Raw genomic sequence first — 26,552 nt, 5'->3', positions numbered from 1 at the left:
AGGCCAGCCAAGTCTCCCAGGAGACAGAGCTGGGGTTCCAGGAGAGCATCCTGCTACGCATACACAGTGATCACAGGGCCGTGGCAGGCAGTGGAGCATGCATGGGTGAGTGCAAGTAAGTGAACGCATGAATGAATGTGTGCCTGGGAGTGCTGCAGAGAAGGGGCTGCCCCAATGCCCACGCAATCCTTCCAGCACATCTCGCACTCTCTGTCTCTGCTGCAGTCCTGTGGAAAATCATGCGGAAAAATACAGACACAGGGTCAGGTCTTGAAATTTGTCTTTTTAATAAAAAGGCACCTATAAAACAGGTCAATCAATACATTACAGGCAGCACAGATACCCAAAAACAAGCCTAAAAATTGTTTCAAATAAAAACCAATAAGATGTCTTCACATATTGTATTTATATATTTATATTTATATATATATATTTATATAATGGTACAAAATGACTGGGGAAGTTTCTCCATGGGATGACAGAGAACAGGTCAGTTAACTTTACCTCAGTGTGATAGTTAATTCCAGGTGTGTGATTATCCATCGTATTGAAAGATGCTGTTTTCCAGCATTCGCTTTTTTGGAGCTGGAAAAGCATGGCAAAGTCATGGCTAATAGATGGGCAAACCTTCTACTGTGATTAGGTGGAGTCAGTACACAGAATTCAAGGTGAGGAGCCGAGCAATAAACTACAAGACACAAGACTAGAAACAGGTCACGGCAGTGGGCAACCAGCTGATGGCAAACCTTGCCCAGGTCTAACAAGGACTGGCTGTCACTGAGCCTCCAAAGGAACTCCTGCCACATTGCTGTTCACAGACACGGTTGGGAGCAGCGCCCAGGGCATAGGGGTGTTAGGCAGCATTTCTTCTCTCAATTGTTCAGCCATCACAGTGGTAGGGGTAGGGCTGGCTCCAGGGCAGTGAGATTTTGCAGAAGAGCACCACCTGCTGCTCCAGAGTCCTCAGCTCTGACCTATCATCAGGATTTCCCTTCTGCATCCTGGGTTGCTGAGTCAAAAGGCTTAGCTTCTTATTTGTCACTGAAGGACAGGTCTTCCTCCTGTTGCCAGGCAGAAATAGCATCGCACTGCCTGTAAGCACTCAGCACTAGTCTTCTGAGCACTGCACAGCATGTGCCACAAGCCTGCAGGCTCCTTCTGGTACAGGGACAATGTGCTGCTGACACAGTGAGGACTGCAAGCCCCAGGCAACTTCTGTGTCAGGCTGGGCAAAAGGGACAACAGGGAAACTACAAACACATGGAGATCTCAACCAGGCTAAAACAGCAGCTATGTACAGGCAAACAAAAAAACTTCCATATAGAAAACGTTATGGCTTCAAATTAGCCAACACTTGCTGGTGGATGATAAGCAAAGTTTGGGTAATTGGTATTTGGATGTTTACGAGAAGCTACCAGCAGCCAACACCCGGAAGAGCAGCCAAGAGAAGCTACAGCCTTTCAGGCAAGTCAAGCTTAAAAAGAGCTACATCTGTTTGAGCCATATCCGCCCGCATGAAACACACACTGAAAGGATCGAGAATCCAACCAGCTAACATGTCAGGTCCAAAGACTGAGCTGAAGATTATTCTTCTGCTCCAACTGCCTTGGCAGGAAGGAGAAATTCTTGTGATTGTTTATGCTTAACCACTTCAAAAAATGCTACTTGCTCACATTGTATACAACAAACCTCTACAAAGCAGGAGACTAGAGCAAGATCCTTCCTCAGATTCAAACCCATGCTTCTCACCCAGCACTACAAAATGCCCCAATGCTTCAATATATTCCTAACTGGACTTTATGATTCCATCTTCTCACAGACTGGATCAAGACAACAGCTGGGCTGACATGTCAGCACCCACCAGCCTTTCCAAACAGCTTGCAACCTGATAAAAACTGTGTCTGTTCACTCACTACTTGGCAATCTCCCTTTCCAAAGCTGTCTCCTCCCGGCAACAGCAAGTTGGGAAAGGTGAGCTCTGTTATAAGAGAGGTAGTGTGTTAAGCCTGGCTCTGCAGAGATAATCCTCCAAGCAGTGTTCCTCCAGCAAATTGTGTGCCCCAGGTTCACCACTGGGTGCTGGAACTGCAAATCCCCACAGAGGTCCAGAGATACTGTGGTGTGTGCAGAAACATGTGTGCATCATGACGCATTCCCTCTGTGAAAAACCATGGGAAAGACCATCAGGGCTGCATGCAGGAAGACCTTATGGAGTACAGAAGGTAGAGGGTAGAGTGCATCCAGAAAAGCCAAAGTTGTCCAAATGGCATGCTTTTGCCAGCCTAGGAATGAGAGATTGCAACTCAACTTTGGCCTCTTCTGTCTGAAGCACAGGATGGCCATGCTGCTGACACTGAACGCTGAGGTAGAGTATTGCCCTCAAGGACAGGTCCTCTTCAGGAGCTGGACCTCTCCTGTGCCACAGGGCAGGGCTGCTGGCAGTAGCTCAGGTTATCATGAAGACTGCCTGCAAAACTCTACAGATGAAGGACTGACAAACACAAAGAAAATCTGGGAAAGCATTCGATGGCGGGGGAGCAGGACGCAGTGGTGAAGGGTAATTGGACAGGTAATAGACTTGTGTAGGAAGGCTGCAGAAGATCAGGGTTCCCAGCTAGCCTCTCCTGGAAGCACTGGAATGCATCACCTCACTCACCTCAAAGCCCACCTGTCCCTACCCACCACATCACCTTGCCTACGGGAGACACAGCATGAAGGGAAGAGAAGGGAGTAGAGCTGGTCAAGACCTTCAGGTCCAGCATGTTACCATCTGCGAAGCCCACATTCTTGATGCTTCTCCAGCTGAAAGGCTGGCATCCTCCCATCCCAGACACAGCAGCTTCTCCCGAGAGCAGCAACAGCTGCATGCTGTAAAAATGTGGCCTGTGCCCTACCAGACGAGCACTGCTCCAGCAGCATTTCACTGGGGCTACAGCTTGGTGGCCTCGCCCTGCCCCTGCCCACAGGCCCTAGGTCAGTGGTTATGTTTGTGTACTCGGCATAGTATCCACGTATCCACGGGACCTGAGATCTGCATGACACTGCACCACCCCTCTCCACACACATGCATAACCATTCCAATTGGGGAACAACAGAGGTCTGACAGAGTCACTCTACAATGGGATCTCTCAACACCCTGTACACCCTGGGGGTCCTCCTGCCTCCCCCACGGAGAGATTTCAATCCTTGTACACTGTTGCCTTTAGCATGTTTTTTTTTCTTTCTTTGTTTTTAAAACATGTTTTGAGGCTTCTATTAAAACACAGAAATACAGGACAATTAAAAACCAGCACAAATTTTGTCTTTCCCAGCGACCTATTTACAGCTAGTTCCAAAAACCCTCTTGCACATTTTGGTTGCTTAAAAAGGAAGGACAACAAAAAGAGAAAGCAAAAAAAGGGCAAGAAAAACACTTGACGGAGGAAAACCATAAGTGAAAACTTTACAAACTGCCACAAGGTCTGGATGTCCCTGGTCACCACAAAGGGTTCAAAGTAACAGCCCCACTCCCAGCCTCTTCACCCTCCCCTTCCCCAAAAAAGAAAGGAAAAAGAAACCCAATTCACATCAAGTTTACTGCACATCTGGTTTGCTGTGTAGAAGCAAAGCCAATATGAAAAGCATCCCACGTGGTGTCCTCCACTGGCATTGGCCCCCAACCCGCCCCCAGAGAAAGATTTAAAAATGTTTGTAGGGGCAGCCCTGTCCCCACCCCAGCCCTGAGTGCCAGTCAGGGTTAAAAAGGCAAGTTTGCCATGTTCCCAGGCCCGGGGATATAACTCATCTGGCTGTCCAGGGAGACACTCCTCTGCCTCATCTGGTGCGTGACCATGAGGTTCTGCTGAGGCGGGGGCCCCATGAGAGAGCCCTGAGGTGACATCATATGTCCTGTCTGGGCATACATCTCCCCCGACACAGACATGCTTCTCTGCTTGGCCTGCATCAGCATGAAATTCTGCTGGGCCATCAGGCTCTGCTGTGGAGACATCATGCCCTGATGCATGCTATTGCCCATCATGCCTTGCTGGGGCGGTATGCCTGTCCTGCCCAGCATGGGCACTTGTCCAGGGTGGCACATGGGCATGCTGAGTCCCCTCTGCACACCCTGCTGCCCAGGGAGGCTGGGAGCATTCATACCTGGCCGCACGGGGGGCTGCTCAGCCATCATGTTCTGCAGGTTCATGAGGTGGAGGTTGGAAGGCTGAGATTTGGGTGCCTGGCTGTCGCTCTTGGGGAAATACTGCAAGGTGCTGCTTGGCTTCTCTGACGGGATGATCCTGGACAGGTCAAACTCCGGGATCCCCGTGGGCGTGGGGCGGATGACCTCACTGAGCTCGGGGTCGTTCAGCACCGACGCCACCCCAGGAAGCACGGGCGGGTAGGGGTCACCAATCCGAGGAGGGATGTTCTTGCCCATCATGTGTTGCTGAGGGGGCATCTGACCAGGCTGCTGGGAGGGAAGGTCCTCAGGTGGCAAGGGCATCCCTGGTGGGTAATGCTGCTGCATCCCAGGGCCACCTCCTGCACTGGGGGCCATGGGCATGCCTCCGGCAGGAGATGGCATGGCATTGTGGGGCTGCTGCATGCGGGGAAACACGAGCTGGTTGGAAGGAATCATCTGTGAACTGTTGGGCACAGGGCCACACTGCTGGTTCAATGAGTCTTGGGTACCTGGGGGCAGCATCATGGGGTTCTGGGGAGGCACGCCTGCCCCTGGCCCACTCGGATGCATAGGAATGTTGGAGCCCAGAGGGTTTGGGGAGGACATCATGGAAGTGGGGGTTGGTTCGTGGGAAAGGGGCTGCTGACCAGGCAGGTTCATTCCCATGGGGCTCTGAGAGGATCCAGGCCCCACAGAGTTCAAGTGCAGTTGATTTGGCTGATTCCCAGTCATGCCTAAGGACAGGAAAAAGAGAGACTAGTTAACCCTTCCTACAGACCTTTCAGGGCTGTAAAATCCACATCCTGAGAGCCTGCCAAGCAATCCTGCTCAGAATGCCCTGAGCATGGAGCACAATGCTCAGAAAGCCACTCCAAGACGGGCTTATGAAGCACCAGCATCAGGAGAAGTGTCTCCAACTCCAGCTCGCCAAGCCCACAAGCACCAAAGGGCTCTTCCAGCTTCATCCAGTCCCATGCTAGATTTGTAATTTCTTACGTTCCCCTAATTTCAGAGTCCTGACTGGCTCTGTGTGTGTGCCTTACATCATGGTCTCATCATGGCTCTCAGCTGCCTTAAAGGCAGGAAGGAGTGACCCTTCACCCCTGCCTGCCACGGCCTTTGCCACCCAGAAAGCTCCAGTGACCACATAACCTCGGGTGCTGAGGAGGAAAAAAGCAGAAGAGTCAGCAGCCTGGCACAGGTGCTATCTGGGCAGGAAAGTCTGTGCCCATCAGAAAAGCAGAGCAGCCATCAGTGCCTGCGGAGGCAGCCAATGCATTTGCATGCCTGCAGTCAACCTAAGTGACTGCTCAATGGTGAAAGAGCCAAAAAGTTGATTTTTTATTTTCAAAACTGGCAAAAATATTTATCAGACAGTTTTAGACCCCTAAATCAAGTGGTAGAGCATGCTGGAATTCCCCTTTGGGCTGGTCACCACGTGACCAAAAACACTCATTTGCCTAGATGTCCTCACCAGTGTCACCAGTTAGTGGAGCATATCTGGCCTACTGAAATCACAAGTGTGCTACAACACAGCCTTGCCTGTGCAGGCACCTGGGCTCCACTCAAAACACCAGACTCCCAAGCCCCATTCAGATCATCCCTGTCCCACTGCACAGGAACACAAGGGCTCTAAAGCAGCAGACCTCTGCCTGCAAGTCCTGGATCTGAGAAAACTCCAGGAGCCATGAGAACTCAGGCGCAATACATCTCCATGGGTAAAGGTAAAAAACTTCCAGGTCTTGCGGAAGAAGGACTCCTCAAGCCAGATCAGCTCATGTCCTTCCACTCAAGCCAAAAGCTGATGGACAGCCTGGGCAGAGGGCAGGGAAGGGCACAGACTGTTACAAACAAGGGGAAATTTAAGCTATGTGACATGGCATTCATGGGGAGATCTGAGTTCCTAATACTTTCTCCACCTGCTGCTTCAGGTCCACTGGCAGCCACAAGACAGTCTGACCCCTCGCAAGCCCACCTCCAGAAGTAGATACCTGACATACTTCCAGGTGGGAGCATAGGCCTGTCTGGCAGCAGCTCATCATCAGAGGTGGCGATGGTTTTGATGGCATTGTGGTAAAGTGGTGTGGAGCTGGGCATGGCATACTTGGACATCTGGGACATCATCAATGAGAGGGGGTTCTGCGAAGGGGATGGATCTGGAGAGGAAGTAAAAGGCATGTTCGGATTCATGGTGCTAGAGGTGTTACTGGCTGGTGCGGAAGAGCTGCTCCGAGGCCCAGAAGGGAGAGAACCTGCAAGCAAGAGAGAGATTGACTTAGTATTGTTCACATGCAATGGCTTGCTCCCACCAGAGAGCAACCCTGTTCTCTCCTTCTGACAGCAGTGACCAGAGGAGGCTGCAAAGCTCAGAGCTGGCACATTGCAGCACCCTCTGGACTCTGAGAAGGCTCATGCAGAGACCCTGCTCCAGAGCAGTGACAGACTTCCCCTTAAACCTGCCCCTGACTGCCCAGCACAGACACAGTGTTTGCTGCATGTATCACAGATCTACCTGAAAAGGCCCTGTTTGGACTCCTGGGAAAGAAAACACACTTGCTCTGTGAGATGCGGGACCAGGCACAGGAACACGTGTCTTCCTGCTCCAGAAAGAGCTTGTGGGCTGGAAAGAAACCCTGTCCACACACTCATCAAATCTAAGAACAGATATGCACTCGCATACAAGACATGCAGCATACCCTGCTCCAGTGCTCCGATGGAGGCAGATGAGTTCATATTAAGAGTCTGCTTGCTCTGGTTGACTCCTGGGCTGGGCATGGTGGCTTTGGGAGATGGCACCCAACCAGGGGAAGAAACAGCCATAGAAGGGGACTTCATGCGGCTTGGTGAGCCAGTTGGAGACCGGACGTTGAGAGAGGAACTCATCACCTGGGGGGACTTGAGGGGTCCAGACTGGTTTGAAGCAGGCATACTGATCATCTGCGAGGGTGTCTGTGGGGACTTGAGACTAGCAGATGGGGAGGTGACCAGTGGCGAATGCACCTGGCTAAGGGTGGGAGACTTGAGGTGACCCATACTGGGGGAATTCATCTGGTTGATGTTGATGGTGAGGTCAGAGGGCCGGCGGCCCAGCCCTCGGGAAGGTGCTGGGTGCATGTTGGCCAGGTTTCCCCCTGGTGTGGAAGTGGGATTGGAGGCTGGAGGCAGAGGAATGTGGCTGAGTCTGGTGGTGCCACTGATGCTTCCAACAGGCATGGTGCCCTGCTCAGGGCTGAACATGTCTGAGCCACTGCCCATCTCCTGGGGCAGGTTGGGATAAGACCCTTGCCCTGTCGAGAAGCCTTGCTGTCCTTGGCTGGGGAACTGTGAAGGAATCATCATTTTCTGGGGTCCCGTTAGTATTGCGCTGCCATTGCCATTCTGAGCCCTAACCCTGGCCAGCTCCTCAGGGTTCATGCCCTGGTGGGTCATCATTTCAGGGCCCCTCATCTTCTGGGACATCATCATCTGCTGCTGTGGGGTCATCTGGACATTGAGGTTCATGTTCATGTTCATATTGACGTTCATGTTCATGTTGAGGTTGCCAGGGCCCATGGGTGTGTCCATGTCCCGAAGGCCTGACTGACTCATAGGGGGGCTCAGCATTCCCCGAGTGCCTGCAAAATCCATTCCCATTGGGGCACTGCTCAGGGTCTCACCCGTTATCTGCCCAGCAAATATGGATGGATCCATCTGCCTGTGAGCCTGCATCATCCTCTCCATTTCCATGCCCTGGCTCATGGAGTTGCTGGATATCCCCATGGGCCTCTGCATTGCCACTGGGCGTTTCTCCATGAGCTGATGCCGCAGGATCTCCTCTCTGGCACGGGGATTCATAAACCTTTCTGGGTCTCCTTGCCCTGGTGGGTAAGGCAAGGTGCCTTGTGGAAAGTTCCCAGGGCCTCCCATAGGCGACATATCATCGCTCCATCCCATGCCAGGCCTGACTGGCCTCTGCATGGCATTCATGGGCCCAAGAGCATCCAAGGGCATGTTCTGCATCCCTCCAAAGCCAGAGACTCTCTGCATTTGATTCCCAGGGAACCGTGGGCCAGGGAAGGGTGGCCCTCCCCGCAGCTGCAGAGGGTCCTGCACATCTATGGGTCCCCTTAGCTGGCTGCCCATCCCTGGTGGCCACTGCTCTCCAGGCTTGCTGTGGTAGGGTGGTGGAGGCCCACGCATCATCATGCTCCCCATTGACTGAGGGATCATGATCTCCTGCATGGGCCGGCCATGGATGCTGATCTGCTCCTCTTTCCGTCGCTTTTCCTCGTAGTACTCTTCCTGCAACTTCCTCCAGGCCACTTGCTCTGGTGTCAGGCTGTCCTGGTTCAGCCTCTGCATCATCATGTTCATCTGCTGTCCCATGTCAGCGCCAGGGTGGTGGGGCACCTCATGTTCCAGGCCAGGCCCACCAAGGCTCTGGGTCTGGGAGATCATGGACTGCAGAGGCTCTTCGTACTTCTTCATGCTGGCAGGGGGCGCGGGAGGCTGGGCAGGGGCAGCCTGTGCCTGAGGGGCAGTCGCCCCCTCACCCACATTTTGACTGGACTTCAGGAAGGGCTCGGCCTCCCCACTGCGCAGCAGCAGACGCTCAATGTCTCTCAGGGTCTGCAGAGAGCGCTCTCGATGCTCCAGCTGCTCCTTTGAGAGCCCTTCTGAGTTCATGGTGTTCCTGGGGCCCAGGCCTGCCTGCCCATTCCCTGGCATCCCTGGGCCCTCTCCAAGGAGGCCGGAGCTGGGTGTGGCGGAAGAGTCCACTTGGCCAGACTGCATGGTGCTGGCAGATGCAGTGGGCGTATTTGGATGGTTACTTCCAGGCTGGTTGTTGCTGCTATTGTTCCCCAAAGAGTTGGGAGTCAGATCTCTCCGGCCATCTTCACTTGTTCCTTCCTGGGACAGGCTGCCGGGCGCAGGCAAAGGTGTTTGACTGATGGCCTGAGGTGGTGGGGCTGGAGGCTGTGGTGGGGGAGGCTGTGGTTGACTTGCTTGAGGGGCCAGTGTCTGGGACTGTGGAGTATTGGCAGCAGGAGGGTTAATTGGAAGTGGCTCAGCAATGCCCAGCACTTTAGGAGCAGGTGGTGCCTGGCAGAGAAAAGGGGAAGAAACTTGAGCAGGGAAAGATCCTAGGAAGGTATTCTTCCATACACCCTGCAGGAGACCTCTCTGTCCCAAAATGAAGCCTCATGGCAGTTCACCTTCATTCCTTGCAGGCAAAAAATGTAGGTACTACTACATGATCTAGGAATACACAGGCAGGTATTCTGCACACGTGGCTGCGGGGGAACATGCCATGCCCCATCCCAAACTTTTCACAGCTGACAACAGCAAGGACTTGTGCCAAAGAGATTTTGCAGCAAAGCAGCTTCCCACCCCACTGAAAGGGCATTCTGGAACCCCTTCTTTCACAGCTGAGCCAGGGGATGGGGGAGAATGACCACATCTGGACTGGAAGGGTAATAGTTGTCAGCATGTGCCAACAGGAGCAATTGCTTCACAGGTGGTATACCTGGTCTAGCTTTGCCCGTGGGACATTCTGTTGATGGTAGGCCAAAATGGAGTCAGCTCGGCCCTGCAGGACAGCTTCTGCAGCTCTGGGGAGAAAGCACAAATCACTTGAGAACAGGCACTGCACCCCATCCTACCCATCCAAGGCCCCAGCTGCCACCTCCGTTCTTCAGTTCTGCAGGAAGAAAGAAATCCCCGGAGGTAACCAAGAAGGGGGAATGTTCTCAGAGTCCTTGCATATGTTCTGCACAGCCCCCAGTGAGGATCTCCAACAGATGATCACTTGCCATTCAATTTCCCTCTTCCCATGTCCCATGACAGGCTTTGCTTTGTGACTGCTGCCCTAAGGCAGCTGTCACCAAAATGCTTTGGAATCTCCCACAATGAACTTGTGGTAGACAGAGCTCTAAAACTAGTTTTAGCCTAGGCTAAAGAGACTAGGCTAAACAGACTAAACTAACTTCTAAGACTATGGCTGAGACAATGCAGGACAGAAGAGAGGAATTGTGTGGAGAACACCATGTGTTACATTACACTCCCCGTGACACCCACCCCTTAGACACCTTTGAATCAGACCAGCAGCCCACACTGCTTTGGAAGAATAATTTTGTTGGGTGCCAACTACATGGGCTCTACAGTGGGTGAAACAGAGTGCAGAGCCAGGCCTCACTGAGAGGAAGTGGGCATTTAAGTCCAAGTTTGTCCACCTGCAGTGACTGCCAGCATACCTCACAAACCCCAGGGGGTTTGTGCCAGAGAGACACAGGTTTCTCCAGTTCTCTTGTGCTCATGTGCTGCATGCAGCAGGCAGGTGTGACAAGGACGGCCAGGCGTGGCAAGGCCAGACAATACCAGTGGGGAAGGTATAGGGTTTACCGCTTACGTGTTAGCAAGGTGCGTTGTAAAGACGTAAACAAACTGTGAAGGCTGCTTCCCTGTTCCACCGCCTCCGCCTCCTGCAGCCTCCGACCGCAAGCCAGGGGCAGCACCATGGGGCACGCCGGAAGCACTGCTCTCGCTCAGGGTAGGCAGCGGGTTGGACCCTGGGCCAAGCTGTGGGGCCGTGGACATCGCAGGATCTGCTACATTACAGCCTGTGGGAGAGGAGAGAGGAGCGAGGAGGGGAGAGGAGGGGAGAGGAGAGAGGAGAGGGGAGAGGAGAGGGGAGAGGAGAGGGGAGAGGAGAGGGGAGAGAAGGGGGGAGAAAAGGGGAGAGGGGACGGGAGAGGGGAGGGGAGAGGGGAGGGGAGAGGGGAGGGGAGAGGGGAGGGGAGAGGGGAGGGGAGAGGGGAGGGGAGAGGGGAGGGGAGAGGGGAGGGGAGAGGGGAGGGGAGAGGAGAGGGGAGAGGAGAGGGGAGAGGAGAGGGGAGAGGAGAGGGGAGAGGAGAGGGGAGAGGAGAGGGGAGGGGAGAGGGGAGAGAAGGGGGGAGAAAAGGGGGGAGAAAAGGGGAGAGGGGAGGGGAGAGGGGAGGGGAGAGGAGAGGGGAGAGGAGAGGGGAGAGGAGAGGGGAGAGGAGAGGGGAGAGGAGAGGGGAGAGGAGAGGGGAGAGGAGAGGCACGGGCGAGCCGCCAGCAGGGGGCAGCACCGGCCCGCCCGGCGCGCGGCCCCGGCGCGTGCCAACCGTCAGCCGCTATTAAGCAGGAGCCATAATTAATATTACTAAGGACTGCAATTACCAGAGGCAGGCCTCGCCTTCCTCTATCTTAACCCAGCTGGCTCCCTGCTCCCCTCCAGCTGCCTCTCCCCATGGCGGCAGCTCCTGCAGCCTGACCCTGCCACCGCAGCATTTACACAGGAGACGTCGCTGGGAACCGGTGCAGGGACACGGGCACAGTCTCATTGCCAGGCCCTGCCCTGGGCAGTCCAACCGTAACCCATTCCCACCAGGCAGATCTGGGAGCAGGCTGACAAGGGAAGTGGCACTATCTCTTCCCACACAGGCTGCACAGGCTCTGGACTGTGCTGAGAAGTGCAAGTGGATGTTCCGGAGACAATGGCAACAATGCGCTGGCAGGCACATAGGCCATCCTCTTCTTGCTTTTCCACACATTTATGTTCTCCAGCAGAGAACATGGGCATCTCCTCGGGCCCCATGGGACCTTGCCCCATCTCTCAGATATTCCCTCTGTTACAGTTTGAATTGTAGATACAATATGTCAAAGAATGCTGATGCTTTTAGAAAACAGAGGAGACCTACAGTTCATTGTCCCAAAAAGAGCACAGCTGAGCTAGCTGCCTGAGCCACAGTCAAGACCCCAAGAGCCTCTTTACACTCAGCTGTCTTTAGAACACAGCTGCAGAGAGAAAGGTGAGTGGTCTGACAGAGACTCAGCTGCTGCAACAAGAGCACTGCACATTGCACTCTGGCTGCCATTATGACCAGGGTAGTGTGGCCAGAGCAACATACAGCAGGGACATTCAACCTCAACATCTTTCCCTCCAGCATGTCTGTAGCATCTCCACAAAATAGGTCCAAGGCCTCACTGCATGGCAAACATTCTCACAGCACAATGAACACCAACTGCAATGGGGCCCCACAACTTCGGGCTAAGTGAGCACACACAGACAAAGCTAGAGGTGCCAGTGTCATCAGCCCTCCCGAGCTGCAGGAAGGACCTGGCTTTATTCAAACTTCAGAGTGGTAAGGAGGCAGTCACTCACTGTGTGCACTGCTGATGGGTTTGTCGTCTTCCTCGCTGTCCGGCCCAGAGCACCATTCATCGCCGCTGTATGGCTGCTTCCTTTCCAGCACACACCGTCGCTTACTACGGGGAGCCACTTCACCTGCAAAGGGACAGGGCCATCAGAGGCGCTTAAGGGGCTGAAAGGCTGGGGTCCTGCCCAGCTGGGTGCTGCATGCTGGCAGTGCCAACCCAACCAGGATGCACTGAGCAGTAAGCCTTATGCTAACATCTGCCCAGCACTGGTTAAGAATCTGAAACATCTGCTCAGTCTGGGCTCGTCTTAGTAGCCAGATGTAGTGAGACTTCCCTGTGAGAGCCAAAGTTTCAGAATGAGTTTCAGGTGGTATTTCTTAACACCTGAAAGGAATCTATGCATATAGGATGTGTCTACCTGCAGTTCCAAACTAGAGAGCTTTGGACAGTAACTGTAAATTTAAAGGGTTTGTAATTCAGCAGGTAAAATCGGAATGTAGGATGGGAGGGTGCATTCACATCCATTGTAGGAACAAGAGACAGACTCTGCCCTTTGTCAGCATCAAGCAGGCAGGGGCCTTCATGCTCTCTATAAACTTGTATGCTCCCTCCATGGGTCCGCCCTCTCAGATGGGACTGATGCAGCTCAGAGAGGAAGTGGCTTGCCTAAAGGCACTTAGGGACTCGGGGACAGCAATCAGACACAGGATGAATAACTTCCAGTCATGTGCTTTAACTAATGAAACATTGTCTGGCCTTACTTTTTTTACATCATCTTTTTTACTTCATTACCATATTCACATGATCTGTCAGTGTATTAGGAACATCGGGGATTCAGGCATTTCTGATCAGGCCATTTTAATAATTTTCCTGTGGAAGTGTGGTTACAAGACAGCTCTGGGATAAACTGCAAATGCTTATGATCATAGTGTACCCCTGTAACACTATAGGGAGAAAGCCCTCCTGGTGGCAGGAAGTTCATTCAGGTACATTCTACCTGTTGTTCCATGGCACAGCTCTGGCCTAAGCCCATCAGGCAATATGGCTTTGACTGTGAAAACAAATCCTTAGGGGCACAAGCCATAGCTACAGCTCTGTGTCTGCAGACCAGGTGTGAGTCTTGGTTGGAACCAAGGGCACCACTGGAATTTCTCCCCCTACAACCGACTCTGAGATGCTCAAGTATCCCATACTGAGCACAGAGCTTGATGGAATGCAAAAGGTTACAGGGAAGACCGCTGAGAACAGGGAAGGCACAGGGTTTAGAAGCACTGACTCAGCCCTTTTCCAGAATCCACATTATGTAACACAAGAGTTATCCATTGCTGATGAAACCACAGAACTGTTCAGACAGTGACCCTTGCAGCACCTCCTTGCTAACCATGACTGAGTCGTTGGGCAGCTGCAACACCACAAAGCAGCTCTCTATCAACAAGAAGATAGAAAACAATTCAGTCTCAAGTTAAAAGTTTACACATTGCACATGCAGGGGCATTCAGTGTAGTTTCAGTGAACCATGCTGTTGCTCGGATGGCCTCAGCAGCCTGTGAAAACCATTGCCAAGTTCTGGGTGTAACAAATGGTTTAGGGAATGAAATACAAAGCAAATGAGATTTCAGCCACTCTGGTCCGAAAACTGCAGCTGTGACAAGCAGTGATGCAAAGTCAAACAGGCAGCCAGGACAAGCCTGAACAGAAGACACAGCACAGAAACCAATGATGCTCCCATCCCAAGTCCTGCCAGGATGTTTGTAGCAACTGAGAGGACATGCTGAGGCAAGGTCTAGGAGAGCATTACCTTTTGATTCTGTGTCCTGTGATGGGGTGCTGGCTTCTCGCTGTTCTCCGGAATCCACCGAGATGCTTCGTTCCCGCTTCACCTTGCCCTTCAAGGAGCTGAAGTTTGGGACAGTGTTCTGGCTGTTTTTCAGTCCAGAGTTGCCAGGGGAAATCTGAGTGGCCTTGCTGCCATGGCTGCCGGCCCCCACACCCTTTGAGCCCAAGTTACAGGTGGGTGCTTGGCTCACATTGTGGTGCTGGGCCAGGGCACTGCTGCTGCCTGCCTTGCCATGGCTGGGCAGTTTGTTGTCAGGGTGCATTGGCTTGGCTAAAGCTTCCCACAGTGCCAGGGGAGGGAGCTCGCAGGCCCTTCAATCAGAAACCTACAAGAAAAAAGAGCAGCAAGTCAGCACAGTGCCCCTCACACAGGTGCAGCTGCTGGGGGCACAGCACAGGACCAGTGCACTAGGGCTGTTATTCAGTCACAGGGCCAGACAAAGACCATGGAAAGGCACAACCCAGAGCTGCTCATGCTGGGAATTAGCCCTGGCCCTTTGAGCAAAAAATCCTGCTCTGCAGTTACTCACTCACGTCATGACAAGCTGCAAATTCTCACCCAGGCATGGCAGACTTGCCAGTACTTCAAGGAACAGCCATGGACATGAGAGCCCTCATTTCCAAGGCCAAGATGAGACATGGGTGCTCCATGCTAGCCTAGACTTTGGTGAGTAGAAGGATGCTCAGAGCTATTTTGCAAGTGTTCCCAGAGCTTAGACATCTTTGTGACCCTAGAGAGAAATCAAGTGCCCTACTGTTTTCAGGGATCCCTTTTGCTGATAAATAAGTTTCCTCTGTGCTGCAAAACACACAGAAGACAACTAGACAACTGAGCAGACAGTTTTGACACAAGCCTATAAAGAGAAAACTGGGACAGAGCAGGGGACAAAGGTAGAGGCAACCGAGAAGGAGGCAGTGGGTTGCAAGGCAAGAACAGAGCCGGGAAGTGCCGGCACTCTTCAGACAAGCTCTGCCTCTCCCAGGGACAGTTCCAGCTCCTGCTTTAAAGCTCTGGGTGAGGGGGTGTCCACTTTAGCAGGAGCTTCCAGCCCAGCAGGATGATGCAATGTGCCACAGGCCTGCTGAGATAACAGGATGATGCTCTCCTGCTCAAAACCCAGCTCAGCTACCTGAATAGCCCCACAGCCTGAGGCAGAGTCTGGCAGAGAAGAGGAGGTTAGGGCAGAACACAGGGGTTTGTGGGCTGAGGGACATGCATGCAGCTAAGCAATGCTGCAATAGCCCTCCTTTCAGGATCTAGTTGCCTTGGCGGAGTCTCATGCTCACACTGAGAATATTCCCCTTGGCACAGGCATTAGTGATGACTGCGATGCAGCTCAGTATCACACTGTGTATTCTGGAAGCCCACCACAAACTCTTGGTCCAACACACAACCCTGGTAACTACACCCTAACCCTAATCATGTCACAGTCGTTTTTACTTCTTGGGGAAGCAGGAGGGAAGGAGAGTAAACCACACGTTCCTGGAAGCTGAGGGATTACTCTGTTTGCTGATATCTGCTATATGCTTTGCATGACACCCTCACAATGCACTCGAGAAGCTTCCCTGTGCACCGGCTGAGAAACTTCCCAGCACTCCAGGAAGGGGGTTGATGTGGTCTGCTCCTCCCATTTGGACCATGCAGGCCAGATGCTGCGCACAATTTCTTCTGCCAGCCAGGGACAGGAAGCACCAGCTCCAGACCAAACCCCAGGCAGGTAAACAGTACCTCAAGAGCTCAGCAGCACTACATATGCTGCTCCTGGCTTGCTGCAGGTGAGCCTGGAGACACCACTAGCAAAAGCCAAGTGCTTGCTCTCCCAGGGCAAATCACTGCACCCTTGCAAAGAAAGCAGAGTGAAGCACATTTGGCAGACCCATAATCCCCAAAAGATTGTGACTGCCACAAGGTGCAGGCTGCAGCTTATTGTGCACCATCAGCGAGTCCTGCTTGCAGAAAGGGTCTTCTCTGCAAAGGGGCCTTCTCGGCATCTGGCTCCCAGTAAGCTGAGCCAGGGGCTGCTGGCATGCTATGCAAACAGTGCTGTGGCACAGCTCGTCCAAGCATTCTTCCTTAGTTATGCACAACTTGACCTATCATTGCTTCCCAGCTAGGAGTTGTTAGCTGCTCCCTCCTCCTCCACCTCCGTCCCACACACCTCAGTGAGGGCTCTGCTGTAGCCTGGAGGAAGATGGTGAGCTACGGCGCTGATTAATTTTCACAGCACATAAGGGAGTTGCTAGCCCTTTAAGTGTCAGCCAGTCTCGCTTGCTCGCTCTTGTTCTCCAGAGACCTATTAATAGCAGCTGGAAAGATCACATCACTCTCTGGATATTTATACCCCTCATTCCACACCAGGAGAGATTTATGTCAGAGCTGCTGTCCCAGTGCCTGCCCAATTGCTCTGTCAAACCACTTGCAGGGGGAGGGGAGCTGAGCAGGGAAGGAGACACAAGAGAGGGCAAGCAGGGAGGAGGAGAAGGTCCATATGGCACAAGCTGCAGCATTAAGCACACATGCTGCCTGCAGTTGCTGGCTGGCCAGCCACACTGGAAGAGGTTGCTGCCAGACAGCATTCCAGAAAGCAAGCCCTGCAGCAGCTCCTGCTGCTGGTGGCCCAGAGGCCCACCCCCACCTCCGCTCTGCTGCCCTCACAATCCCTGCAACACTCTGCACCGCAGTCCTGAGGGTCACAAACCCACTGACGCCATTGTGTGGCTACACCCGCTGAGGACGTGCTTCCATTTCAATGGCAGGTTGGGAGATCTAGGTCTGCTTGTGGCACATCTGCACGGGCATGATATTGTGTCTGTAACAGATCCCAAAATGCTTCACTGAAAATCTGAATGCTCAGCAGCACCACAGCACAACCCTAGTACAGCCCAGCATGGTGAATACTTCAGGGAGAAGTCTGGGGCCCTGAAAAGCCCACACCTGCAGAGTCCAGAGATACACCACCTATCCTCTGGTTCTCAGATGAGACTGCATGGAACACACACCTTGATCCCAAAGGACCTGGCAGTTGCCATGACAAAACCTTCAGGCACTGCCAGCAGCATGGATGAGCCTCATCAGCTGTGAGGTTCCTCCGGAATGTAACATTTGGGGGGCACCTACCTTCTTTCTCTATTTTGGACTAGGCTGCTGCTCCAGGGAGGTCATTCAAAACCTTGCCTGAGGCAGGATGGAAAGCTACCCTAGGCTGACAGAGAGACCTGGCTAAACTTTGGAAAGCCTTCCTCTTCTAGTGTCCACTCAGAGGGATAACACTTGCCTCAAAATTCCTAATGGGACAAATGCCAGAAGCAGCTGCCTGAAGATTCTGCTCTGCTTTCAGAAGTAGCAACAGCTGGATTCTGTTGCAGCTGGACAGCAGGGATCTGCCTCAGCCTCTCATCGGTCTGACCGCAGCATGACAATAGGCATCTCGACTTCTGTAGGCTCCTTCCACATACCCTGAGATTCAAACTAGATTTCAGCAAGCATGCCATACATCTGGGCCATGGAAGATAATTAACTAGAAAGTAGATACAGTGACACCAGGAGACAAACAATTCAAAACGTCTTGGAAAAAACATGACAAAAAGAAGACTGTACAGAAATCTGTCTTTCTCGGCATTTTAGCAACACACCCACTCCAAGCCTGGTAGTTGTAAAGACTTAAAACTTAATTCCCAGTGGTTAAAACAAGGAGACAAGAGATTCCTGGTTTCTGCCCCTGGCTACCATCAATCCCAAGCAAGACACTTAGGTTTTGAACGCCTTGATTCCACCATCATTACACAGGGAGGCAACCCAGCCAACCTCATGAAGGGAGGGAGGCTTTCAAGGCACAGCAAGTATCTGTTGAACAAAGGGCTACATCCAAAGGCAGAGAGTGTTTGCACCTGAAAAGCCACAGCTTTAAATCAGAGGCTGGGACCTTAGCAGACAAGAAATCTTGAAACAAAATAACAAAAACTGCTTTCAGGAAGTCTCCTCCAGTACAGTCTGAACAACAGCAGAGGGAGAGGAGTAGGCTCTGGGCAGGAGAGACCAGGCTGACATATTTGCAATCTGGGAATTGCTAGCTGATAGTTGAAGAAACCTGAAACCCCTGCTGCATTCCCGGAACTTTCTGGTGAATCATGCTCCAGCTCTCTCCAAAGGACGATAACATGGATTCCCAACACAGCTGCAAAGATGAGGAGCCCACACCTGCCACCAGCCTTGCAGCTTCCACATCTGGGAGCTGGCTGGCACTGCTGCTGTGCTATCCCTCTTGGAAGAAGGCACAAGAGAGGAAGCCAGGACAACAGAGCCACAATGATTCAAAAAGAAAGGCGCTTCACCACACCTCTCTTCCATCGGATGCTGGGAAAAGCTCTTGTGAAACCCAGATGACTGCCAAGTTGTGCATACACAGTGGATACCAGAACCCAGGTCTCCTGAGCCGTGCTATGTGTTCCACAGCTCACAAACCCCAACATACAAGACACCCAATGTACAAAATGGGCTGTGACATGGTGATGCAACACACAGAAAGTCATCGAACCCTTCTCTGCCAGCCTGTCCAGGAAGTAACAAGACCAGGTTACCATTGCAAACACCCTCTAAGTGCATAACCTATGCTGATAACCACCCAATCACTCGCTACAAGATGCAGTCTTGGACAATCCAATCCAAATCCTGTGGACACCACCACAAACTCATGCTGAACACCTTGGCTTTGGAAATGAGAGGTCCTAAGCAAGCTGAAGGGCTTCTTGAAGAAAGACATTAGGCAACAGGAGAGACTCAGAAATCCGCTGCTCCTTCCTGAGATATCGTGCAGTCCAAATCTGGATGAGATTCCCCAGCACATGACCCAAGACCTAGATCCTAGATTACCAGTCCTCCCAGGGTTAACAGCAGAAGGGGTTGAACACTTCCAAAAACAACCATACTATGTCAATAAAGTCAGTGTATTTCATGAAGGGAAAGACTATGACAAATCTCCAGAAGTGAGATTTCTGAAGTGTGAGACCCTTGAATCATTTATAATTTGAGAGAAGACCAGAATCAGAAACTTGAGCTTTCCCATGCAAAAATCATTGTTTCAAAACATTTTCACAAGACCATTCAACAGGTTTTGAGTATGTTCCAGCAAGAAACAAGCCCCCCCAAAACCAGTAGTGAAACAGCACTGCTGTCAGCCAGCCAGCTCCAGCCAAGAGTCAGGGATGGCTTCGAACAATCCACTGTACAGCAACCCATGACTACAGGCCATCCCCCTGACCCTAGTATGGGAACACTTGCCTGAGAGTGTTCATCACCACCAACAGCAGCTTCAACTCAGGCTGCTGCTGCTAAAGGCATTCTCATTCAAGCTCTGCTTCAGCCAGATAGACTCAGAGACACTTGAAGACAGGGAGTTCTACTGGGCAACTCTGCTGACAAGGGTCATCTGTTTTGAATGTGCCATGAAATTATCTTGCCCTTATAATCATCAGGCTGATAAACTGGAGAAGCCCCGTTTCACTCATGTTTATTTCTTGGATCCTTCTCATGCCCTTTTAAATGGCAGAGAAGGTGATGCCCTCGACAGGTGTATTGGGAGGGCTCTAGAAGACCTGCAGAGAGAATCTAGTGCTCTTTTGAATCCTAGCAGTTCTTGGAGTTGTTTTGGGAGGCCCTGCTGATCTCCTGTCATTTGGAGCTGTCTTAAGAAAGATTAATTTCTGTGGGGCTACTTGGCCACAAGTTTCAAAGGTCTTTTAAGTAGAACAAAACCTCAGATTTATGTTCCCCTCCATCTAGGGTAACACATCCCGTACAACATGGATGGAAGCTGAGGCTCAGGACAGCAAGGTGAATCAGGAATGCCATTTGCTTTCTGACCAGCACCCTACAACCTCTCTCCTGTAACAGCTTCAGCCCAAACAGGGTTACAAGACCTCTTCTAGCCCTTACTTGTCCTCCTAGTTCAACAGTTTCTCCCACTCTTCTCCTCCTTACTGCAGCACCAGCCAGAGCCTGGTTTCCTATCCTGTGCTGAGGGAGTTTCCAGGTCTAACACTAAATTTGCAGATCCTTCTAGCTTCCCAGTTCAACCGGTGTATTCCCTACAGACACCCTGCATGTGGCTCCCTTGGGATGATAACAAGGAATTGCTTGATACAATGGCTAGTGCATCTTGCTAGGGATGGGTCAGTGATAGACCTGCAGGAAGCTGCAGGTGCCCCACATGAAGGGCACTACAGCCACCTGTATGCTGCAGCTTGGCAGACTGCAGTCGAGTAACAGAATCCAGTAGGTCAGGAATCAAAGCCAGAAATCTCTTCCAAAGGTACTGCTGCTGCTCAGGGAGCTTCAATTTCCTCTGAGGCAGGATCATCCTGCAGTATATGAAATCTGGCCAGGAACATGGGCTGCTGTGACAGCTGGACACCCCCACGCAGCCTTTGGCAGTGCTGGGATGCACAAAGACAAGCTCATCTGTACATGAATGGAGCGGTTTCCCTGAGAAAACCCTTCTGGCAGATAATACCACAGGCTACAATGCAAGCCCACAACACAGACCTCCCTGGACATTTGCTACATGGGATGAAGAGACCTCCTCAGGCCATTTCCACTGTGTTTGTGCACTGGGGTTACTGGGACCGGGCAAGTAATGCTAAAAAGCCTAGCTACTATCTAGGCTGTGCCTCACACTGCCTCAGCTATACCAGCTCTCTTGAGAGAAGGGCTCACAGCTGAGACCTTAAACCCTCACCTTTTCCACAAGAATTGCAGGGAGACAAGTCTTGCCTAAGGTCACACATGTCAGGTAAACAGCTGATGTAGCTGAGCCTATGAGGAGTCAGGACTCCTTTCACCTGCATCTAGGATTCAGAAACCACTTTAGGATCCTTTGGCAATAACAAAAGAAGTCTACAATGCTAGCAGTGTTCAGGATTGGAACCCAGCAATGCCAGAACTTCCCGAGGAGCTTCCAAGCTTTAACACATCAGTTTCTGCTCTTCTTTTCACAAGAAAGTCTCTTTGCAGGGCTCTGTGAAAGACTAGCCATCATCAGCAGGGCCATCACACACTGGCAGCCTTCCCTGCCCCCTGTCTCCAAGGCAGACACACGAGGGTTCCTGAGCACTGCAGGCCCTGCTGCCTGCGGCCAGTCCAGCTTCATGCCAGCTGTCCAGAAGCATCAGATCTTCTGGGTGCCCAGCTCTGGGCCCGAGGTGGAGCCTTTGGAAGAAGCCACTAGGTGTCACCGTCAGCCAGGGCACCCGCAGCCCGCCGGGGCTGAGCACGGGCCAGCTCCGGGCCGGGGCCGAGCACGGGCCAGCTCCGGGCCGGGGCCGAGCACGGGCCAGCTCCGGGCCGGGGCCGAGCACGGGCCAGCTCCGGGCCGGGGCCGAGCACGGGCCAGCTCCGGGCCGGGGCCGAGCACGGGCCAGCTCCGGGCCGGGGCCGAGCACGGGCCAGCTCCGGGCCGGGGCCGAGCACGGGCCAGCTCCGGGCCGGGGCCGAGCACGGGCCAGCTCCGGGCCGGGGCCGAGCACGGGCCAGCTCGGGGCCAGGCTCGCTGCGCGCACCCAGACCGGGCTTCCCTGGCACCTCTGCCCTCACACCCGGGCCTCCGCATGCTCTGGGGAGCAGAGCCATGCACCACATCCCGGCAGCACGTGCTTACTACACTCTTTCAGATTAAAGCAGCATGGAGATGCCTGTTGCACACTGCAAGACAGGGCTAGACATTCACCTTGCAGAAAATCTCCCTGAAACACGAGCTCTCCCTTTTGAGCAAGCTCAGATCACTTTCCAGCCTGAAGAACGGCACAGCCTTTGCAGACAGGGTCCATCCCAGCAGGAAACCCTTGTGGCAGGGACTCCCCTACCACCTCTCTCAGCACCACGTACCCCAACTGCACCCTGCTGTACGACCAGCAGTGCAACAAGTTTGTTTGCCTTCGAGGAGGCTCATGGCAGAGAACCGGGGAAGAGTTCCACTCTTCCTATGCCCAATCCTGGCACTTAATACAACATACAAAGGATATACCTGTACAAAAGGAAGAGGTTGGAACATCTGCAGGCCTGCAAATTGCCTGGATTGCAGCACCATGTCTGTGCAACTGGGCACACACATGTACGTACCCCAGCACACCTGGGGAGAGGGAGCTGACAGAGAAATGCAGGAAAGAGGGGGAAGCAGGCTGGCTGCTCCTACACCCTGACCCCCCACTACCCTCTGCCAGCCTGGACTGTCGAAGAGATGCAGTGAGCTGCTGAGCACTCCTCCAAGATTATAAATACCAGGCCCAGCAGCAGCAAATGCTGGGCTCTATAATTAAACCACGGCTGAGGTCACTTCCTTTTCCCAGTAGCTCCCTCCAACCCCCACCCCCTTTGCCTCGGATTTGCATGCCATCATGACTAAGGCACATCGGGGTGTAAGGTCATAGGGGAAGCAGCTATGCAACTACCTCGCAGGAAATTCCACCCTGGGAAACCTTTCACCTTCGACAGTGCAGAGAGGATCGGCCCAGGCAGCTGATCCTGCAGCTGAGTGGTGGCAGCTGCCTGCAAGCAGTAGGGACTACAGAGTTGGGCTGGAAAGGGAGGGAGAGACCTCGAGGAGAGGGGAGCCACTGCTCCCCATCTAGCTTTGCCACCAGAGTCTGGGCTAGCGCTGATCTGGAGAGGTTTCCCCACTGTGCACCCCAAGACAGCAGCTGCTCTATCTCCTCACCATGCTTCACCTTTACCCTCAGAAGCCTCCTCCATACTAAAAGCTAAAACTCCCCAGCTTCTGCCACTCAACAGGTGCAAAAAGCAGCACAGCTTTCCCCACAGATCCAGTCCAGAGTCTCAGGGGCTATCCTGCTCTTATGCACTCATACAACTCACAGAGCTCCTCCAGAGACACAGTGATCTAACCCTGGCCAGACCTCCAACCACCCAAAAGGATGCCGGCAAAAAGAACTAGGAATTGCCCCATCTCACTAACTGCATCCCTCTGGGGAGGCAATGAGCCCTCTGTAGCAGCACATGTACAGCCACAGATGAAGAGAAAGGCCCAGAGGCAGCCTGTCCTGGGGCTTCCCCCACAGAGCCCCTCTTCCCTACCAGGAGAGAGAAATCTTGTTAACTTATGACTGGCCAAGTGGGCAAAGGCTTCTGACATTCCTCCAGCTCTGAGGTTTGCAGGAGGCTTTGGGGTTTGCAGTGGTCCTTGTGGCTAGAGGCCAAGTGCCCAGACTCAACCAGACCAAGCTCTGAAGCAGCATTGTTTGCACTAGGTACAGTAGCTGGGGTCATCAAGGGCTCACAACTTAGCCCTTGGCCCTCCACAGCTAACTCTAGTTCTGTCCTTATTTAAGAAACAGAACATATTAAGAGAAGTTATTGCAACAACAAAGACCAGGGCACAAAGGAGGGGGAAAGAGTGCAAAGGCTACTGTGTGGGAGGAAATAAGAGATCTTTTGGAAGCAGGACAGCCATTTAAGTAATGATATAAACAAGTTAGCATTGGGGTTTGCAGAAGAACTAGTTGGTGACTTTCACAAGGTTTCAAAGTCCTCAGGTGTTTGGATTACGAAGCCAATTCTCCAGTCTCTGAGTTAGCATGAGATATATTGAGGTTGACATCTCTGAAGACTGACATCCAGAAAGTTTCCTGTACAGAGTCTTAGCATGCTATTCAAATGCCTCTTCCCCTCCCTCGTCCCACGGATTCTGGAGAGGAAGTTCGTGACAGAGCAAGGGTGCTGAGGCAGCCCTATAACCCCTGGAATCAGCTGATCAGGAAACACACATAGCAGAAAGCTGTGGGGAAGCACGACTGCTATCGAAAGACCACAGTGCAGAGCCGGCGAGCAGAGTGGGACACAATCGTCCAGCTCCTTTGGCCAGCGACAGGGTACTTGTTGTCCTCTTCAGCACACGGATATTGTGCTTTGGCTGCGAGCCTGCACCCACAGCAAGGCACGCCTGTGCCCTCCAAGACTCTGTCTCCACAACAACAGGAACCAGAAGCCACAGCAGACCCCGAGCAGCTCATTGGCCCGAGATCACATTACAGGACAGGAAGGAAGAAGGCACTTTGATCAGTCTGGAATTGCTTTAAACAGGTTCCACACCAATATCTCAGCCACTGGAATTAACCCCCCAACACCCTAAATGTCCCATTCCCAAAGACATGTCCTGCTCCAGCATTCACATCGGGGTCCAAGCAGCCCAGCCACTGGCGGCTGCTCCCAAGGAAAAGTCATGGCAGAAAGCAGTCTAGAAGAAGGAAGAGAGCCTCCCTATGCCTTGTCAGAGGAAATCAAGGCTCAGTGGGGCCCTACCTCTCTGGTGTATGTCTTTAGCACAGGCACATGCTACTTGTCCTCTAAACAGCAGCAAGAGGCTATTTTAGAGGCAGCTGGCAGAGACAGGCTGGTGATCCCTGTAGCTCCCCTCCTCACACTTAAGGGCAGTGGGAGCTCCTCCACCTGCCTATAGGACCTCCTGCCCCACGTATGCCCATCCTGCAGTGCTCCTAGCAGGCAGAGGGTTAACAATGCCCAGGGAGCTGCAGGAAGCCTCCTCCTTGCCCTCTCAGGAACAATGGGGCCATTGTGGGAGGCCCAGCAAGTGTGGGCAGATCCCAGGACTGGCAGTTACCCAACTGGGCACGTTGTTCCTGCCAGGTTCTCTCTCTGCCTCCTCAGGTAGGAGGAGAGCAGGTGTCTGCCAGCCCTTCCTGTGGGCCCTGGAAGAACACTGGCCAGCCCAGCCACAGGAACACCACGTCAGTGTGCCCTGTGGTCCCGCCAAGTAACCTCACTCCTACCAATATGTCTGGGTACAAAATGCAGTCTGACAGCCAGAGACACAAAGCCGCCAGATGCCACCATGCAGTAGACCAGACTGTGAGCTGGCTGAGTGCTGCCAGCACTGCCAGCTTCACACCTGGGTATACAGCAGGATCAGCTGTGCTTTCGGGATATGTGGTGGGGTGGGGAGGTGCTGCAGGAGCCAAAACCAGTTTTTCTCACCATAAAGTCACATTTTGATTGTGGGTGCAAGTGCTGACCTGGGACCAAGAGCTTCTGGGAAAACTGAGAACTCCTCCATGTGACACACAGGCGGGCAGTGAGAACACAGCTGGGGCCGGGGTGGGGGGGGGGGGATGGACTATGGTGACTGCTTTCCAAGCCCCCACAGTCTGAAAGCAGAACAAGTAAGCAAGGAAGCAAGCAGCTCCAATATACTCCCCCTCCCTACAGATTTGCATCTCCCATGCCCAGCACATCAGTGTACAGAAAACTTGGGGATGCTCTAGATTCACACCCTCAAAACACAGAGCTGATCCCTAAGGCAAGATGTGCACTCGATGTCACACTCCCAGACTTTCCAGCAGAGCTTCATGCCCCCTTGGGCATGGAATCAGGGTATACAACAACAAACCCAGCTCACTGAGGCATACACTGAGCATCTGTATGAAACCTTTGGCCAAGCACTTGACTCTGGACAAACAGCCTGACTTAGGGCTGCTACACACTGCCTCTAACATAGGAAACGCCTCTGACTGGTTCACAGGAGATACAGTGCAAAGACAAGTGGAAAACAGCCCTATAAGACTTAGCACTGCCTCCCTGGAATCTCCATGCTAGGTACAAGCTGGCAGGCAGAGAGCAGTTCCGAATATCTAGATTAGCTGAAGTCCCAACAGAGGAAAGGTGCAGCCCAGGTGCATACCATGTGTGCCACTGTGCACAACCACCACAGCTCAAACCCTACAGGATCAAATGCCTATGATCAGTTATGAGGGAGGAATGTCCTTTTCCACTTGATGCTGCAGCTGCTTCCCCCATCTCACAGATAGACTCAATCTTCCAAATTTTAGGAGCACAAACACAGGCCATCGTTCTCGGACCTGGCAGCACCAACTCTGTCAGTAGCAACCACCTCTGTTTTTTTAATCCAGTCTCAGTGCCCTGCACTAGCTCCAGGAGTGCCACTGCTCCCTAATTTTGCCAGAGGCACACTGAAAAGCAGCTTGAGCAGACTCACATAGCTCCTCAGGTCTGCACTACAGTTTTATGCTTTCAGAGCCAGTGTCTTCTTCCCTGCAACTCTCAGATAACTACTCTGTCAGTTCTTCACATGTCCCATCTGAGGGCATGGCTTTCTTCTTTCCCCCTAGATCACTTTCTCCCATGTCTGATACTCAGCTCTGTGAAGACCACTTCAAGACATGCCAGACAATTTAAATACAACAGTACCTCAGACCCCAAAAGGGAGGCTAGATGCTCTCAAAGAAAGGACTGCAAATAGGGCTGTCACTGCAAACCTGCCATGCGCCTCACTTGGCAGCCAGTTCTGTTCAACAAAGCAGCACAACCCCTAGATGCGTTTTGCTCTTCCCTAAATGCTCAAGCACA

General features: G+C 52.7%; 1 protein-coding gene across 3 annotated transcripts in view; it reads right to left on the bottom strand.

Annotated features, from left to right (window-relative positions):
• Positions 1–263: 263 nt before the first annotated feature.
• BCL9L (BCL9 like) overlaps positions 264–26,552 on the bottom strand; it is a 47,646-nt gene continuing 21,357 nt past the window's right edge. For 2 of the 3 annotated variants that reach the window (XM_030291101.3, XM_030291102.4), the window contains 7 exons: positions 14,124–14,487; positions 12,330–12,452; positions 10,551–10,761; positions 9,669–9,753; positions 6,859–9,244; positions 6,154–6,414; positions 264–4,896 (listed from right to left, as the gene is read on the bottom strand). In XM_030291101.3, coding sequence (XP_030146961.1) covers positions 3,737–4,896; positions 6,154–6,414; positions 6,859–9,244; positions 9,669–9,753; positions 10,551–10,761; positions 12,330–12,452; positions 14,124–14,424 — 4,527 coding nt within the window. In that variant the 5' untranslated portion in view covers positions 14,425–14,487 and the 3' untranslated portion in view covers positions 264–3,736. The remainder of the gene's footprint in view (positions 4,897–6,153; positions 6,415–6,858; positions 9,245–9,668; positions 9,754–10,550; positions 10,762–12,329; positions 12,453–14,123; positions 14,488–26,552) is intronic. The other variant, XM_072918220.1, reaches the window with a different exon arrangement.

The sequence above is a fragment of the Taeniopygia guttata genome, chromosome 24, assembly GCF_048771995.1.
Source record: "Taeniopygia guttata chromosome 24, bTaeGut7.mat, whole genome shotgun sequence".
Taxonomy (NCBI): Eukaryota; Metazoa; Chordata; class Aves; order Passeriformes; family Estrildidae; genus Taeniopygia; species Taeniopygia guttata.
This window is presented reverse-complemented; position numbering and strand designations above follow the sequence as displayed.